The sequence below is a fragment of the Pongo abelii genome, chromosome 14, assembly GCF_028885655.2.
Source record: "Pongo abelii isolate AG06213 chromosome 14, NHGRI_mPonAbe1-v2.0_pri, whole genome shotgun sequence".
Lineage (NCBI taxonomy): Eukaryota > Metazoa > Chordata > Mammalia > Primates > Hominidae > Pongo > Pongo abelii.
Window position 1 is genome coordinate 30,953,469 of NC_071999.2, and position 18,717 is coordinate 30,972,185.

Here is an 18,717-nt window from a genome sequence, read left to right on the forward strand (position 1 = left end):
AGACGCATAGTTTTCACGCTCTTCATAGACACAACGAGCTAATTTCTTCTTCCTTCCAGTCAGAGTCTGATTCTCTGTCCCATAAGCAGGGATATAGAATCCCCTAGAACTATCATAAACCAACACTAGAGGTTTAGATACAGCAGAAAATGTATAGCAGCAAACTATTTTTCTAACTGTAAAAGACAGAATTTAGAATATTTCTACAGGGTGCAAATTACCCTTTATGGGTTCTGATTTGTATTTCATGACAAGGAAGGTATCCTTAAACCAGGTAGTGGAACATTTTTGCTTTGTCAGCTAAATTCTTCCAGCTCTTACCAAAACTGAAAAGATCTGAGGTTGCTTCTAATAATGTTATACTTTTGGAAAACCAAGTAGCATTCACTAAATGAAAAATTCATTCATTAAGGTGTATTTTTTTTTGCTTCAATCATGGTATTTAATTACCACATAGAAAAAGAAGGACTATACAATCTGATGCTAAGAAAAGCAAGCATTTTCCATCCCTCTGTTTAAAAAAGAGTGCCAAAAATGTCACAGAGGTGACTCTTGCACAGGGGAAGGGAGGATTAGATGAGGGACTGACAAACTACAGCCTGCCGGGGAAATCCTGCTCACTGCCTGCTTTTGTACAGCACTACAGCTTACAATGGCTTTTACATTTTGAAATGTTTTGGGGAAAAAATTGAAGATTATTTAATGACATGTCAAAATCGTGTGAAATTTGAATTTCAGTGCATGTAAAGAAGGTTTTGGCCGGGCGCGGTGGCTCATGCCTCTAATCCCAGCACTTTGGGAGGCCGGGCGGGCAGATCACGAGGTCAGGAGATCGAGACCATCCTGGCTAACATGGTGAAACCCCGTCTCTACTAAAAATACAGAAAATTAGCCGGGTGTGGTGGTGGCGGGCGCCTGTAGTCCCAGCTACTCGGGAGGCTGAGGCAGGAGAACGGCGTGAACCCAGGAGGTGGAGCTTGCAGTGAGCCGAGATCGCACCACTGCACTCCAGCCTGGGTGACACAGCGAGACTCCGTCAAAAAAAAAAAAGGTTTTATGAGCATATAGACTTGCTCATTTGTTTATGTATATCTATGGCTGCTTTTGTGCTGCTACTGCAGAGCTGAATGGCTGCTAGATACCATATGGCTGGCAAAACCTAAAATATTTACTCTTAGGATCTTTTTTTCTTATTTTTTTGAGACAGGTTTTCACTCTGTCACCCAGGCTGGAATGTAGTAGTGAAATCATAGCTCACTGCAGCCTCAAACTCCTGAGCTTGCAAGTGAACCTCCTGCCTCAGCCTCCCAAATCACTGATACTACCAAGTACGCCACCACTCCCAGCCAATTTTTATTTATTTTTTCTTTTTGTGTAGAGATGGGGTCTCACTATGTTGCCCAGGCTTGTCTGGAACTCCTGGTCTCCAGCGATCCTCCCGCCTTGCCCTCCCTAGTGCTGGCATTACAGGGGTGAGCCACTGAGCCCAGCCAGTCTCTGGATTTTTACTGAAAAAAAAGCTTGCCAATCTTTAGGCTGGGTGACATCTGAGATCCCTTTCAATTCCAAAGTTCTAGGAATTTCACTTCCAGAGGTAAGCAGGAATCCGCCATCAAACACAATACAGGGAACACCCATTAGCCTCATAATATAATGATTCCAAACGAACTGTTTCTTTTGTGTGGTCAACATTTCCCATGAAACCTGTAAAATAATACTCACTGACTCACAGAACATTCACGTAAGTTTCCCAGATATTGATTACTTTGAAAAGTAGGCGCTTGGTTCTAGAAAGCAATATTCATAATTTTTAGAAATTTTATTTTATTAACAGGTTGACTAGACCATCTGAAAAATTACCAAGTACGATGAAAATGAAAAAAGAAACCCAACTCCCCCAGGAATTCACATCATAAAATATTTCTTAATAAGTAAAATGATTTTCCCCTGCCTTTGGTTATTAAAAAATGAGTATCTTTGATGATACCAGTTGCCAACAATGGTTTTACATTATTCAGTCATGAAACAGAGTAGAAAGATGATCGACAGGTATCTATAGATATAAATGTGTAGAAGACCATACCATACAATGATTTGTTTAATTACAAAATCTTGCACATCCTTAAAGTTATCTTTTTTTTTAATAAGTAAACAACACACAAATAAATTCACTTGAATTTGATAATCTGGAACATTGGCAACGAATACAGTGCCTGTTGAGGCCTGGAAGAGAGAGGAAATCAAGAACATTGTGGGAGAAGAAAGGCAATACTTCGTTGAAAAGCTTTTCTCTTAACAGTCCCTAGTGCCTGAAAAATAAACCATTTTGATAACAAGAGTATAAAAAGCCTTATGATCTGCAAAGTAAATCATATCTGGTTTAAATTTCATCCTAAGTCTCAGGTTATGGCTGAGGAGCTATACTAAGTATCTTTGTAACACATTTCTTTTTATAACTAAAACAAGAAAATGTTTTATCAGATCTAGGCAGAAATATTAATTACTTGCACTCAGGACTATATAGACATGGGGATCTGAAAACCAAACAGAAGGAAATGCCAAACCATAACCACAAGGCAAAATTAAAAGTAACTCAGAGAAGCAGTGGGTGATAGTTTATGATTTCAATATAAAAAAGAATGCATTACCTCTCAGATGTCACCTTAAAGCCAGAAAATTAAGATATAATCAAGAAGGGGATGAATGGTTTTATGACTACACCACCTACTACTTCAAGATTAAAATCATCCGAGAGTTCTGAAATGTCTTCATTAGTTAAGTAACTATACAATTTATTTCAGTCTCTTTTTAATGTAGAAAATCACTTTGTAATAAGATCTCTACATAAGGTAAAAAAGCACAAAATAGGCCCCCAAAAGCACAAAAATAGACAAAATGTATATATCTTTTTACAATGAAATTAAGGTGTGCTTGTGGAATACTGAGACTGATGACTGATCTCACAGAGTTCAAACGGGTTTCCTTTTAGAGTAGTCCTGTTATTTGTGTCTTCCCCTTAACCTTGGATACATTAAAAAAAAAAAAAAAAAAAAAAAGGCTCAGGCTGGGCGCGGTGGCTTACACCTGTAATCCCAGCACTTTGGGAGGCTGAGGCAGGCAGATTGCTTGAGGTCAGGAGTGTGAGACCAGCCTAGCCAACATGGTGAAACCCCATCTCTACAAAAACTACAAAAAATTAGCCGTGGGGGCAGGCACCTGTAATCCCAGCCACTTGGGAAGCTGAGGCAAGAGTGTTGCTTGAATCCAGGAGGCTGAAGTTGCAGTGAGCCGAGATCGCACCACTGCACTCCAGCCTGGGCAAGAGAGCAAGACTCCGTCTGATTAAAAAAAAAAAAAAGGCCCAGGTAAAAGGGAGATAACAGGCATTTTGATCTTGTGCAGTCAACAACAAAAAAGAAATAATAATAACAACATAATAAAAACCCTTAATTTATCAGTTTATAAAATTCTTTCGCCAACCATATCTCAAGGGCACTTGGGACTCAAGCATTTTGTTACACACCCATCAGCAACATCACAGTCATCTCCAGCTGAGGCTGGTTTTCCATCATAAATCAATGATACCCTGGATGAAACATATCCAGAAACACTAATTCGGAGATGTTTTCATACAGTCTGGGGGCAAATGAAGCCATCCAAAGGAATCGTGCCACAAATACCACCGACATGTGTGGACTTCCACCTCGAGAATCCACCCCTGCCTTCGTCTCCCTTCAGTAAAGGAGCCCACCAGTGACTCTCGGTTATACAGTCACCGCTGGGTACATCTTCTGTTCACTGTTGGTGTGAGGGAAGGGGGACTGAATCTGCCTGTAGCCAGGCTGCAGGCCGTCCATGAAAGGTGGCACAGCTGTCATGGGCACAGAGTCATGCTGCACCGTGTACCCCACGTATGGGGGATGCAGATACTGCCCTTGATGTGGCACAATCTGGGTGGCCTGCTGACAGTTCAGCACAGAGAAATTCGTGGGCATGTTGACATACACGTTGTTCATGGTCCCTTCCGGCAAGCAACAGTTGGTCTGTGACCTTGTTGGGGGCGCCCGGGCTCCTGAGTTGGCGCTGGAGCTGGAACTGGCAGCTGTGCTGGACTGGCGTGAGGACGACCCCCGGGAGGTGCTGGCACTGGGGATCATGGGGATGGTCTCCATCAAGCGGTTACCCCCTGGGGCTCGGCTCTGCTGGGGATCCTGCTTAGGCCGGAGACATCTGCAGCAACAGGCTGCCACCAGGGACCCCAAGATGATAAAGGCGACAAACACTGAGCCAACAATGAGGAACGGCACGTAGATGGGCACTGAAGCAAAGGACAGAAACACAATGTTATGATTTACTCTACGAACACAGTACCAATCGCCGACTGGCAATGGTAATGAATGAATGAGCAACACTGATACCCACAGGTGAAGGACCTACACTGGGCTAATTTGTTCACATATTAGAAGTCCATAAGATGCACCATTCTGTATCACGTGCTTAGAAAGGTCCTAAGACCCTACAGGCATGGCAGGTCAGCCCCTAGAAGCAAACTGTTAATATTTAGTTCAACTAATCAACTGCAAGACTGATTGAGCCAGATATCCGATTTAGCAGAAGTATGGGTTTAATAGGTTAAGACGGTTATGGTTCTAAACTTCCTACCATAATCAAACGGTCCAAACTTAAGTCTGCCCTATCATATTGTTGTAGGATCTTCATAGTAATAATGACTTTAACTTATTTAAAAGTCTTTTTTCCCCCAGAAAGTGATTTAAGTTCCTTGCAAATTTCTTTTTACCATTCTTTAGCAAGTTCTTTTTTCATAAGCAGTTAAGTCAAAAATTTAGGCCAGACTCTAAGTCACTACCATTTCCAAAAGGCATCTGTAAGGCACAAGAGGGTTAAGGAGAGGTTTAAAAAAGACCTTCTTCACTCTTCCCTAGCAAAAGCCACGGTCCTTCGGTGGCATTGGGTCCAGGTGACGGGGTCTGTGTGGAGGTGGAGGGAAGTTATTCCAGGCATTGGGCCATCCTGAAACAATGTCCAAGAGCAAACATCAGGAGCAACAAGACATGTGTTCCAGGAAGACGAGTCACCCACAGCAAGCCAAGAAGGCAAGAATGCACAGGGAAAGCCCTCAGAGCATAAAGCAACGGCCATCACACTTCACCCGGGAAGCTGATTTTAAAATAGAAAACCATAAAAAGTAAAAATAAAAACCTTTTGATAAAACCACTAGCAAACTCCATTTTAAAATCAGTTTCTGGCGGGGCACGGTGGCTCACGCCTGTAATCCCAGCACTTTGGGAGGCCGAGGTGGGTGGATCACCTGAGGTCAGGAGTTCAAGACCAGCCTGGCCAACATGGTGAAACGCCCTCTCTACTAAAACCACAAAATTTAGCTGGGTGTGGTGACGCGCACCTGTAATCCCAGCTACTCTGGAGGCTGAGGCAGGAGAATCGCTTGAACCCAGGAGGCAGAAGTTGCAGTAAGCCGAGATTGTGCCACTGAACTCCAGCCTGGGCAACAGACTGAGATTCCATCTCAAATAAATAAATAAATAAATAAATTAGTTTCTTAAAAAAACTTTTAGGACCCATAGAGATGGCACTACAAGGCTTTAGAAACTAGACGCAGGTTGACAGGGACAGAATCAGATGGGAGGTGCCTGCAGAATGCCTCTGAGCCACTTTTGTGGAATTCTATCCTATGTTACCAAGAGCCTGCATTTTCTGATGTGTTCTTGCCCCATCCCCCTGACTATATTTTTGGGAAATACACGAGCACAGGGGCGGATTGGGTCTTACTGGTCTTGGCAAAGCATAATGCCAGCCCAGAGTCGGATGGGGCAGCATTTTAGGAAGGAGCCCAGGCCTTTGAGGTCAGCTCTATGAATACCCTTTCATCATCCATTAGAGCAGCCGGGCTTTCTAATTATGCTCCTTTTCACTGTTCTGGTATTGCTGGAGTCAGTGTTTTTAAAGTATAATACCAGCTGGATTTACGGAGAAATAATGCCGTGTAAGTAAAACAATACTTTGTAGGTATTTAACCAAAGGCTGACTGTGGAAGATTTCCTGGAGTTTCAATGCTGAACAGAGCAAGTTCTATATATAGCGCCCCTTTAGCAGGTAGAAACACTTGCTACAGTGTCTGCAGCACAGCTGGTGCCCTGCAGTAGAACTGTTCTAATTACACTATCACTTCAGGCTAACTATGGATCACTGGAGAAGTGGATGCAGGGCTTTTTCCTTGGCGTGTTATAAATATTTCATTCTCTAAATTAAGACACCAGCCCTAAATATGTTATCAAAAAATAAATTAATAGTAGTAAAACAGGAAAAAAATGTACCCCAATCATAGCAGAAACTAGCTGAAACCAGCCTCAGTCCACATAATGAGTTTTGGGGAGAAATAACTGTTCTCTTTCCAGGATTTTTAATTGGAAATGTAAATAACTACACAGGGGTAAGGAATGTAACGTTACTATAAGCCCGCCGGCAGGCTTAATTAGGCATGTTGCCCTTCACTGCAGAAGAGAAGTGAAAGAAATACAATTTTTAGGAAAAAAACGTTTAAAAGTAGCATGAAGAAGACATCCACGCACAACACAGGGCGTCATGAGAAGTCTCGTCCTGAGAAGTCCCGACTAATCCAAAGCCATCCCAACTTTTTGGAGACCATTAATGAGCCCAATTTAGCAGACATCTGACTGTAGCAGTTCGGGGTCTGGCTCGCTTCTCTGGGCTTTCTTCCATGGCCACACAGTCTGCGAGACTGAGCTTGCGTTTTAAGACTGCGCTGGTTCTGGAATTACGCTCTCTTCAAATTCAAGACAGCAGAACAATAGGAGTAGCATGCTAATAAAATGCTTGACTGCGAAAGGGAACGGCACTGAAAAGAGCTGTCTCTCACGAGGTCCTGGGAGGCAGCTCTATAAACACAAACCACGCTGTGCCAAAGCTCAGGCAGCCCGAACCCAGGCTCAGGGTGCTAGCGAAAAGTCTCCCAGGTAAACACAACGGGCCCACAAAAAGGAGGAGCCGCCCCTTCGGGGACACGTTTGCCATTTTACCTCTACACCTCCCCTCCCCCGAACTAAATAACACACACACACACACACACACATACACACACACACACGCAGTGACTGGTGTAGACACCCCAGGGAGGCATTCCGGAAGGTTTCTGAAGAGTGAAATGCAACCTACCAAATTCTTTCACGGGTTTACTTTCCAACTCTGGCTTTGGCAATTTGAAAGAAAAAAAAAAATCAAAGCCACAAAGAGCAAGGCTGGGCACTGCTCCGATGTTACACCTACTAAGTCTGACGTGGTAAGGAAAACAGTCCAGAAGCCCCACAGGCGGGCCGCTGCAGGGGAGAGGGGCCGCCGCGTGGAGAAGATGGGAATCCGCGGCGTCTGGCACAGGGCAGCAGCCCTGGGAAAGCCCTGAGGAGCTGCCTTCCTTTCGGGGAGTCTTCAGGGAAGCACCCCTGCCAGGCCCTCACGGGCGGGGGCGCACCCTCGCCGTCTCCTCGGGTACCCCTAAGACATGAAGCCCTATGGAGACAGGAGACGCCAGAGGGGCCCGGAGGACCCTGGTCAGAAGAAATATGGGGGCTGTCTGTGGCCCACACTGCCTTAGGAGTGTGATTTTGTTCGGAAAATTAACTCTAAGCCACCCTTTGGCTGACAGATGGAGAAACTGAGGCCCGTGGGGGTGAATTAGGGACCCACATCGACCAAATAATAAGCCAGAAGGCAGACTCCGCCTCCTAGTCCTAGGCCCTTTCCTGAATCTCCCCGGTCCAAGCTCCCAGGTCCCTGACGTCCAGGCAACGCCAACCGTCCTCCCTTTCGCGCTGGGCACAGGCCGCCCTACCTGCCGAGCCGTCGGGACCGTCTTTGTCCGCCCGGCCAGGCTCGCCGGCGCCCTGCTGGCGGTCGTTATCGCAGCCACCCTGGTCCAGGCGCGCCTCGGCGCTGGAGCAGCAGTAGCGCAACGCGCAGCTGCCGCAGCAGATGGTGGCGTCGCCGCCGTCGAAGCGCTCGGGACACTGGAAGCCGATGCGCCAGACGCCCTGCGCGTCCAGCCAGCCGTGGCAGTACTCGCCGCTGGCCCTCGCCCCCGCCGCCAGCAGCGCGGCCAGCAGCAGCTGCAGGAAAGAAGCGGCGTTCCGGGAGGAGGAGACGGACGAGCGGCGACCGCCCCACATGGCACCACCCTGGGCGCGGGCGGCGCGTCTCCAGAGAGCGCAGGGCGGTCTCCGAGAAGTCGTGGCCCCGGCGACCCCCAGGCCTCGTCACTGACTGTCCCGCGGCGCTTTCCGCGCGGGCCACTCCCCTGTACCGCGACGCCCAGGAGGCGACGACGCCAGGCCCTAGGTCCAGGAGCTCCTAAGCCATCCCCGTCCTCAGCCGGTGGCCCAGTCCCCTTAGGGACCGCCTTACGAGTTGCACTCGCTGATGGAAATCTCGGGATACAGTCAGAAGGCCCCCGGGGCTGTCGTCCGGAAGCCCCTGGAGGCTTCACCGGCAACCGGACCCTCCCTGAGCATCCCCGAAGGGACGCTCACTCGAGCCGGATGACCGCTGGGCGCGCCGCCGCGGACCTGGAGCCAGGGCTCTGCCGCAGGGTTTAAGCCTCAGGGTCCCGCGCGCGAATCGGGGCCCGTCTCCCCTCCTTTATTCCCTTCTCGGGCGGGTAGAAGGGGCGAAGGCGGGCAGTGCACTCAAGGCTCTGGGCAGCAAGTGACGCAGCCGGCCGCGCTCAGCCTCCTCTGCCCCGAACTTGGTCCGCATGGCTCCGGCCGGGCTGCCTGGACAGCCCACGGGGGTGCAGCCCCGACGCTCAATCCTCCCAGCACGTCGCGGAGGGAGCGCTCCTGACCCCGGGAACGCCCAGGACGCAGGCGAGGGTCCTGCGCGCCCCCAGCCGCTGTCCCGGGAGCCTGCCCGGCGGGCGGCGGCCGCGGCTGCTGCTGGGCGCGGATCCAGGCGGGCGGCTCGCCCCGGTTCCCCTTCTCCGCCTCCCCGGCTGCAGCGCAGTCCTACAGGAGCCCGGCAGCCTCCGGCCGGCTCTCCCTCTCCCGGTCGCTGCTTCGCCCTCGGGAGGTGCGCACCGATGGAAGCCTCCCACGGAAGCTTCGTTCCTCCGGGTTACGGGAGAAGCCAAGCGCTGCAGCCGCCCGCAAACTCGCTTCGCCCGGCGCCAGGCCAACTCCGACTCGACTCGCTGCCGCGCTGAGCCGCGGTCTTATAGAGGCCGCCGGCTCCCCGGCGCGCATGCGCGCTGCCCGACTTCCCCTCCCCCCTCCCCCCCACCCCAGGGACGCCCGCGGGCCCCGGGCAGCCCCTCACTTTCCTACCCCGGGCAAGGAGAAAGGTGTGGCCAAGGGCGGGATCTGCCTGCTGGAATAGGCGCGGGAGGAAACCCAACCTAAGCAATCCAGGCCTCGCTAACACAAATAACAATAATAATGGAAGAAACTCAACTTGCTTTGTGAAGATCTTTGGCATTCAACATTCGGTTCGATTCTGCAAACTTCTCAAGGAATTATGATTACTTTCCACTCTGCAGATCATAAAATCGCCACTCAGATGAACTCTCTCGGCTTCCAGCAGCTGATGTCCTGGCCACGGTTGGTCCCAGGCCCTGTGCAGGAAGAGCACCGATGTTTGTAGCAGGGTTCACACGCCTAGGGCTGTGTCTGGTGGACTGGAGGCCTCCACCACAAGGTGGAACGGAGAGAGTTCAGCAAAGATGTCACACATTCGGCCACGGTCTGGATGATCTGTGTCCCTTTTTCTTTCTATGTTTGGGTGTGGTGATTTATCGGATTCCAGTAGGAAAGTGCCTCCGTCCAACATGTGGCCTTAGTGGTTTAGACAGCTGCAGTCAGGAAGAAAACAAGGTTCAGACAGACCAGAAATTCAGCTTTGATGAAGGAGAAATTAATAGCTTCTCTCTTGCGGAAGCTGGAACAACAGGTGCTGATGTTATTAAAGCAGCAGTGCTTATTTTTAAAGGAACGAATGCCGCTTCCCACACCGTCTGGGAGTTAGCAGACCTGAATTTTAGACCCAGCCCTACTAGTAGAGAATCACTGCGTTTTTCTGGTCTCAGTTTCTTCATCTATAAAGTGGAGCATAGGATGTGACGATCACTAAGGTCCCTTCCAAGTTCATGACTTCAGAACACAGGCAGTATTTACAGCAAAGACACTCAGGTTCAAGCAGCCATTGGATGCTTGTGTATGCCTGGTTAATGTGAAGATTCAGACATTGTTGATTATTCTTCCACTTGCCCCAACAATGTCAAATCCAAGAAAAAAAACCTACCCTATGTCCCCGCTCCCCAACACACACCTTATTCTTTTCACTAAACCTCTCTCCAAGCATTGCACTTTGTTTTCTTGCAGGTTTTTGGTTGTGTATCGTTTTTAGCTACACAAAATTATATATTTTAAATGCACTATTCACCAAATTTCTTAAGCTAGTAAGCTAAAAAAAATTTCAATGCCAAGAAATCATTCATTCAAGAAATACACGCCATGCACTTACAGTGTACTGTGTTCTGTGCTGGGTACTGGGACTCATCAAGAAGCCAGACAGCATGGCCATTTCCTTCAAATAGGGCCTAAAGTCTCCAGGGTAAAACACAGAAATCAGACAAAAAGACAAAGAACTGAATAAGCAAAGGGAATGCAAGTATGAGCAAAGCTCTAACCCACAATGAGCAGCATCAATTTAAGCACATAATCTAGGTTAGGGTGGGGAAGGAGGTCAGAAAAATCATCAAAGGAATAACACTTAAAAAGAGACCAGAAGAAGCCAAGGGAAGACTGAGTTTTTCAGAATGAGTCATTTTCTTAGAAGATACCATTAGCCAACATTTATTGAGAGCTTACTATGTGCCAGGCACCATGCTAAGAATTTCATGTGCAAGGTTTCATTTAATCCTTACATCAGCCCTATAAATAAGACAGTATTACTATCCTCATTTTACTGGTGAGGATACTTGCTCAATCCCTAAAGATAGAGAATGTCGGTTTGCCTGGACTGTACCCAATTCTTCCTGACTCCAAAGCCCACCCACCATACTGCTGGTCACTACAGCCTCCACCACACTGCTGGTCACTACAGCCTCCACTACAGAAAGCCCAGGATTAATTAACCGGGAGTCCTGTACAGATCATGAGATGCTCCTATGGCAGCACAAGTTGATTTGGGTGGTGTTCAGAGGGTGAATACTTTCAATTTTGCCATTTGGAAAAACAATTAATGCAAGAGAATTGTACTTATTGTACTATTTAGAATTGTATTATTTCAGACAGTACCTATGCCATAACCTCCTTCCAGGATCCACTTATCCTACTCACCAAAACATCCACAATTTGTCAGAGTTTATTTATGAAGAAAAAAAATTGTTTAACATTTCATATTGGAATTGACTTGGTGACTGGATAGTGCCACCTTTAAAACACAATGTTTTTGCCAAATAGTCTACAATTTAATCTATAATTGGTGAACTTAGAAGTGTGGTGCTCTGAGAAAATTCGTCTTCTTTTTTTTAAAAAAAATTACTGTGTTTCTTTTCTTCCTTGAAAGTTAAGGAGAGGCCCTTTCATAGTTACTTTACGTAGTGGTTGATTGTCTTCAATGCTGAAAGATCCTCTATGTCACTTTGTCTCTCTTGTATTATCGTTTCTTTGTGTATCTGGAATGTTGAACTGAAATTTTATAAAATAACTTGCCAAGTATTTAGTGAGGTTCTGCATGGGAGGTGCCACTGGGAGATATTAAAATAGTCTTGTTCCTTCCATAGGAAATAAAAAGAAATTCCCTCATTGGTCTTAACAGACAACCAAAACTATTTCACTCATTTCTTCTGAGAAGCTATAACTAGTAATTACAACACATAAGTAGTAGTAATCATAATTTATGATAATCAAAACGAAATGTTAGGCAGTCTGCCAAAATATATTGAAAAACATATGAAAGAGTGCCGCCCCCTTTTTAAAAAAGTTGAATTCTATAGTCACTAACTGAAAAAGTATATTTTCAAGTTATTTTGCCTTTCAGTATGTGCCTGTGCATATATGTATAAATATATATATGAATAAAATCCAATTAATTTAAAAGCAAACTTCTGACATATCTTCACTAGTACAAATAGCAAGTCATATAACTAAAGAAATGATTACTTACAACTTTACTAACTGGAGTTGATACAAATCAAATGGAGGTAATCATATTTCATTTGGCTGGCAGTTCTAAAAGCTGCAAGATCTACAGTGTTTTTCTGCAAGTTTCAGCAAGAGCAGAAGGTTCTTACCATCCGCACACCCGTCAGCAGTCTGTTTAGGGAGAATGGCTTTCACTGGGTTCATTCATTTTTTTTCTCCTCTTCTCTCGTAAATAGAAATAGTACTGAAAATTGGCATTTGGTTTACCAAAAGTTCTTTTAAGTTAGAGTGTTTTTGTTAAAACCCAAACAAATATGTTAACTTATATTTATTTTAATTTTGTCATCTGATGACCTAAACTTATGTTCAAAAATGTTCATAAATTTATGAAAAAAATTGTTCTTGCTTTAAAATTTTTAATTTTTCACCCTCCTTATTTTTCTTGTAATTGACATACTGACTTCCAGAAAAGTAATTTCCATATTTTCAATTATATTTCTTCTCATTTGTCATTATAAGCTCTTGACATAGTTCTCTCTCATCCCCCCTCCTTACTCCATTGTTTTACTGAACCCTCTTTAATTTTGATTTTGATGTTTACTATGGATATATTTTCATTTTGGAGATATGGAGTTTCATGGAGGGCTTATTTCACTAATGCCTTCATATCTAAAAGAATGGCATAAACAAAAGCAAAATGTGCGAAGATTTGCAAATCGTATATATGAAAAGAGTCTAGTATCCAGAATATAAGAGAACTCTTACAACCCAGAACAAAAAGACAACCCAACCAAAAAACTGGCTTGAATAAATATCTCTCCAAATAAGATCTACAAAAGGCCAATAAGCACGTGAAAACACCTTCAACATCATTAGACGTTAGAGACATGCAAATCAAAACCACAAAATACCACTTGACTTTCACTAAGATGACAATAATAGTAATGATGATAATGGGAAATAATGTTGGTAAAGTTGTGGGGAAATCAGATCCCTTGAATGCTGTCGTTGATGGGAATGTAGAATGGTTCAGCCACTGTGCAAAACAGCTTGGCAGTTCCTCAAAAAGTCAGACATAGAATAACCATATGATCCTGCAGGTCCACTCCTAGGTAACCCCAAAGAGATGAAAACATATGTAGATACAAAAACTTCCATGTAAATGTTCATAGCGCTGCTTACAATAGCCAAAGAGTGGAAACAACTAAAATATCTGCTAACTAATGAATGGATATACAACATGTGTTATATTCATACAATTGGAATATTATTTGGACATAAAAAGAAATGAAGTATGAATACATGCTACAACACAGATGAACTTTGAAAACACTGGGCAAGTAAAAGAAACCAGACACAGAAGGCACATATTGTATGAGCTCATTTTTATAAAATGTCCAGAATAGGCAAATCCAGAGAGACAGAAAGTAGATCAGAGTTGGGCCTGGTGGCTCACACCTGTCATCCTAACACTTTGTAGGAGTTGAGGCAGGTGGATGGCTTCAGCCCAGGAATTTAAGACTAGCCTGGGTAACATAGTGAGACCCTGTCTCTACAAATTTTTTCTTTCAAAGTAGATCAGAGCCTGTCGGGCGCTGGGAGGAAGGAAGAAGGGGAAGTGACTACTTAATGGGTACAGGGTTTCCTTTTGGGGTGAAAATGTTCTGGAACCAGACAGTGGTGATGGTTGCACACATTACAAGTATAATAAATGTCACTAATGGTATTTTCATGTTGTGTGTATTTTACCATAATAAAAAAGAATCTAGAACAAATAAATAAATAAAAGTCTGCAGCTGTGAAAGTAGTTATCTGCCCATGAAGTCACTTGGAGGTTCTGAAGCAGGTGCACCAATTTTGAGAGGATCTATTCTTTTAATAGTGAATGGCCCAGAAAGAGAATCATTTAGGAAGTCTGAAACACAGCCAGATACTTCTGAGCATAATTCCAATTCCCTAAGCTAAATGTTGCAAACCTTGTTACGGACTGAATTGTATCTCCCCAAAATTCACATGTTAAAGCCCCTAATCCCCAACGTGACTTTACTAGGAAATAGTGCCTCTAAAGAGGTAATTAACGTTAAATCAGTGGGGTCCTAATCCAAAAGGACTGGTGTCCTTATGAGAAGAAGAGACACCAGCCATGTGCTGGCACAGAGCAAAGGTGGTGGCCTCACACAGCGAGAAGGCAGCTGTCTGAAAGCCGATGAGAGAGGTCTCAGGAGAAACCTAAACTTGCAGGCAACTTGATCTTAAACTTCCAGCCTCCAGAACTGTGAGAAATAAACGTCGGCTGTTTAAGCGCCAGTCTGTGGCATTTATTATGGCAGCCCGAGTTGACCAATAGACCCTCCCTCCCCTTTCTCCTCTCCGCTAACATCAGGAATGCCATGAGATGCAAGCATGAGGTGTTCCTTCACCATGGTCCTCAAATGTAAGGCAGCTTGGGCCTTAGCTCTATCTATGGATCATGCAGGGATGACTTGAAGTGACAGGAGCTACGTATGCCCTAGAAACAGTTTGAGAAAACTAGATCTCAGTCTAGAATAGGAGACAGTAAATTTGCGCTGATTTACTGTCAGCGGTTGGAGAATGGAGTGAGGCCAACTGGCTGCTAAGATTTGAATATTGTACATATCCAGGTTCAATTTCCTCCTGAACATTTTATTCTGGTCTCTATGGAATTATGATTTCTTTTATTCCCTTGACTCTTCTTCTAGACGATCAACTCCTTGAAGGCGGAAACTAAACCTTGCTCATTATTTTTTGCTGTTGTTGTTTGTTTGTTTGTTTGTTTTGAGACAAGATCTCACTGTCACACAGGCTGGAGTGCAGTGGTGCAATTACAGTTCACTGCAGTCTCGACCTTCTGGGCTCAAAAGATCCTCCTGCCTCAGCCTCAGCTGGGTCTACAGGTGTGTGCTACCATGCCTGGCTAATTTTTTATTTTTGTGGGGATGGGGTCTTGCTATGTTGCCCAGGCTGCTCTTGAACTCCTAGGCTCAAGCAATCCTCCCATCTTGACCTCCCAAAGTGCTGGGATCACAGATGTGAGTCACTACACCCAGCCCTTGCTTATCTCTGAGTCCTCTGAGTGCTGGACAGACAGTAGGCTCAGTTTATCCATTCAATAAATATTTATTAAGCATGTACTATATGCCAGGCACAAAAATCCTCAGTATTGACTTATTAGTTTCAAGGAATTTGAAATCAATGAAATTACCTAAATGTGAAAAACATTCCAAGTACTGTACAGCAGCTCGGATATAGGCTATCTGATAAGACTAGGGGAAAAAGAAATAACTGATGCTTGGTCACACCCAGTGGCTCATGCCTGTAATCCCAGCATTTTGGGAGGCCAAGGTGGGGGGATCACTTAAGCTCAGGAACCAGCCTGGGCAATATGGTGAAACCCTGTCTCTACTAAAAATACAAAAACTAGCCAGGTGTGGTGCACACCTGTAATCCCAGCTACTAGAGAGGCTGAGGGATGAGAATCACCTGAACCCAGGAGGTAGACGTTGCAGTGAGCTGAAATTGTGCCACTGCACTCCAGCCTGGGCGACAGAGCTAGATTCCATCTCAAAAATAAATAAATAAAAATAACTGATGCTTGGGAATAAATCCTTGGACAGTGGTTTCAGAGGGGAAGGTGATTACTAGGACATAGCCTCCCATGGTCCTGCCCCCACAGATTTGAGGCTTAAAATAAGAGTTTTGCAATGAAAGAAGATGCAAAAAAGGAACAAGCTGCTTCCTCTCCATTACCATGTGAAAGAAAAATGCAAGCTATCCACAGATGGACAGTAGGACGTGGCAGCTATGTGCTGTCATTAGCGGTCTTCCCTTTGGTTGTAGCTGCCTCATGTTCAGTATTGGTGGACAGTGGCAGTACCAGTGGCTTCAGCAGGCACTAGCTGTATCTCCCGGACTTCTGCTCTCAGAATAGAAGGCATGGCTGAGAGCTAGAGGAGGGACGACGAAACTGTGCCCACTTCCTGCTTACCAGGAATATGAGTTCGAGAAGCACCTGGAGACACTTTTCAGGGATTCCCACAGTGGAGAAACATTTCTGAGTGGGATGGAGCAAAAGGAGGTAGAGAAATGTTTTGTATGAAATTATATTGTTTTACATTCAGGCTGAAAAACTAGATTGCTTGAATATAATTTCACATTTTTAATTAAAATAATTCAGAAGGCATTTTTGGATTATAGTTTCCTTGAGATTTCTCATTATTAAAATCATTGTTTTTGTATGATCAGGTCATAGGGAAAAAAGTCCCATTGATCCTGGGTGTTTAGATTTGGTATAAATAGGAACTCCCTTTATCAAAGCAGCCTTAGCAGCCTTCTGGTAAAAACATAAAAAGATAAAAGAATCATTGTGCTGCTTATTTTAACAGAAGCAGAATTACGGCCTTCACAGCACAGCCTCACAGTGGTCGTAATTATCCCTGTCCAAATACGTTAACTTTTTCAAACCAAGCCCTCTCTCGTTCTATGGCTTCAACCTCATTTTTGTACCTTTTGGATTAGTAAGAGATTTTCTTTGGCTTTTGGAAGAAGTCAACCTCTCAGGAAACAATTGAATTAAACTTCATGTTTGTTTAAAGAGTCCTTGGATAGTACCCCACCTCTGCCTTTCCTCAAAATGTCTCCGATGAAAGAATAAACAGAGAATGTTCTGCATTGTGTAGTATCCAAAAGGGCAGGAAAATGTTTAACAAATTCCATATTCTGAAAATGTTATCGTCCCAATTACACCTTAAGACTTGTTAAGTATTTCAGACCATTTTGCAGCTTTACAGCATTCAGTACACTTCTGGCTTCATATTGTTAATTCTTATATAATATAATAGTTATCTGGAGAGTCTCCAACTAACTAACCTTCATTACTCAATTAGAAGGAAGGGTTTTTTTTTGTTTTTTAATGTTTTTACGTTAGAAAATATACTTGAACAGGTGAAGTTCAATCAGCTAATAGCCACTATTTGTTGAGCATCTGGTATGTGCCAGGCATTGTGCTAAATTTTTTGACATCATTATAGTGTCTTATCTAATAAATACATTATTAAGTAAGGTAAAAAAAAAAAAGGTTTCACTTCATCCGCTTTTCTAAAATTTCCTAAAAAGAAATTTCCAGCCTATGCACAGTTATCCAAGCATTTTAACACAAAGCCTTTTCCAGTTTTTGTTTTCAATGAACTGTTTTCTAATGTTACACAAATGAGATACGATGTCTTATCAGAAAAAAATCCACAAAGCACTGGCATTCTTAACTTCTATTACTAATTTCCTTTTTGGTGCACAGCGGTTTGGTTTTATTAGGTGTACATATTTTTAGTTACTTTATTCCTGGAAGTGGAACAATTTATTTTGGAGACATGAGGCCCAGAAGAAAATATCAGAAAAATGCAAAGCAGAAAGTATAAAAAAGTTTAAGATGATTATTATTATGCACAAAGAAAGTAAAGGGGGAAGTTGCTCCAAAACTATCTTCAACAACTTGAAGGAATATTTTAGGAGGGCCCTGGGTACAGAGAAGACAGACCAGAGGAAGTGGAGTTGAATTACAGAAAAGTGATATTTAAAGAACACTCTCCAACTAGCGTAGATGCAGAAGCAGTCATGCAGATGACTCGAGAGGTCAGGAGATTTCCCGGCCCCTCTGTTTCTTAAAGACTCGTGAAATCACCTCTAGCTTTAGAAGGAGAGGGGGAGTCCTAGGATATTTCTATGCCAGTGGACAGGGTCAGCACTAGTTAAAATCCTGGAGACTTCTTACTGGGATTTCTTTCTACCTTACTATACAGTGAAACATTTATAGGCTTGTCATAAAGAAAACAGCAAACATGGTTGATATTTGTTCTTTTGACATGGGTCAAGCTTCCTGACTTCCTCAAACAAATAAAAAGATGATGATGATGATGATTATTTGAGACAGAGTCTCACTCTGTCACCCAGGCTGGAGTGCAGTGGTGAGGTCTCGGCTCACTGCAACCTCTGCCTCCCAAATTCAAGCAATTCTGCCTCAGCCTCCCGAGTAGCTGGGATTACAGGCATGTGCCACCACACCTGGCTAATTTTTGTATTTTTAGTAGAGATGGGGTTTCACCATGTTGGCCAGGCTAGTCTCGAGCTCCTGACCTCAGGTGATCCACTTGCCTCCGCCTCCCAAAGTGCTGAGATTACAGGCGTGAGCCACTGTGCCCGGCCTAAAAATATTTTTAAACAAGACAAAATTGTTATTTCTATTAAATGTATCTGGTAACTGATTCCAATAGTATTTCAATTAGTGCTTTGGAACAATAAGCATTTTTAGTGGTTCTGAGAGTGTGAAGAAAGGAAGAGTGGAGAGTGACTTGCCTCAGGGCTGCTGCCTGGAGACCCAGTGATCTGTGGGAGTAACAGTTCTGACTTCTGCACTCTGGAAAGCAGGACTCAGTTTCAGTTGTAGGCAATTTACATTTATAGACCAGGTCAAGCAAACTGGACAGTTTAAGTGAGCACTGAATGAGTGAGAACA

The 18,717-nt window shown here is 44.3% G+C and overlaps 1 protein-coding gene across 1 annotated transcript; it reads right to left on the reverse strand.

Moving 5' to 3' along the window:
• Positions 1 to 1,014: 1,014 nt before the first annotated feature.
• Positions 1,015 to 8,254, reverse strand: SHISA2 (shisa family member 2). Its single transcript, XM_002824102.5, has 2 exons — positions 7,886 to 8,254; positions 1,015 to 4,318 (listed from the first exon to the last, which is right to left on the reverse strand). Exons 1-2 carry the CDS (start codon positions 8,217 to 8,219, stop codon positions 3,765 to 3,767), a joined length of 888 nt encoding a protein of 295 aa, XP_002824148.1. The 5' UTR covers positions 8,220 to 8,254; the 3' UTR covers positions 1,015 to 3,764.
• Positions 8,255 to 18,717: the final 10,463 nt, after the last annotated feature.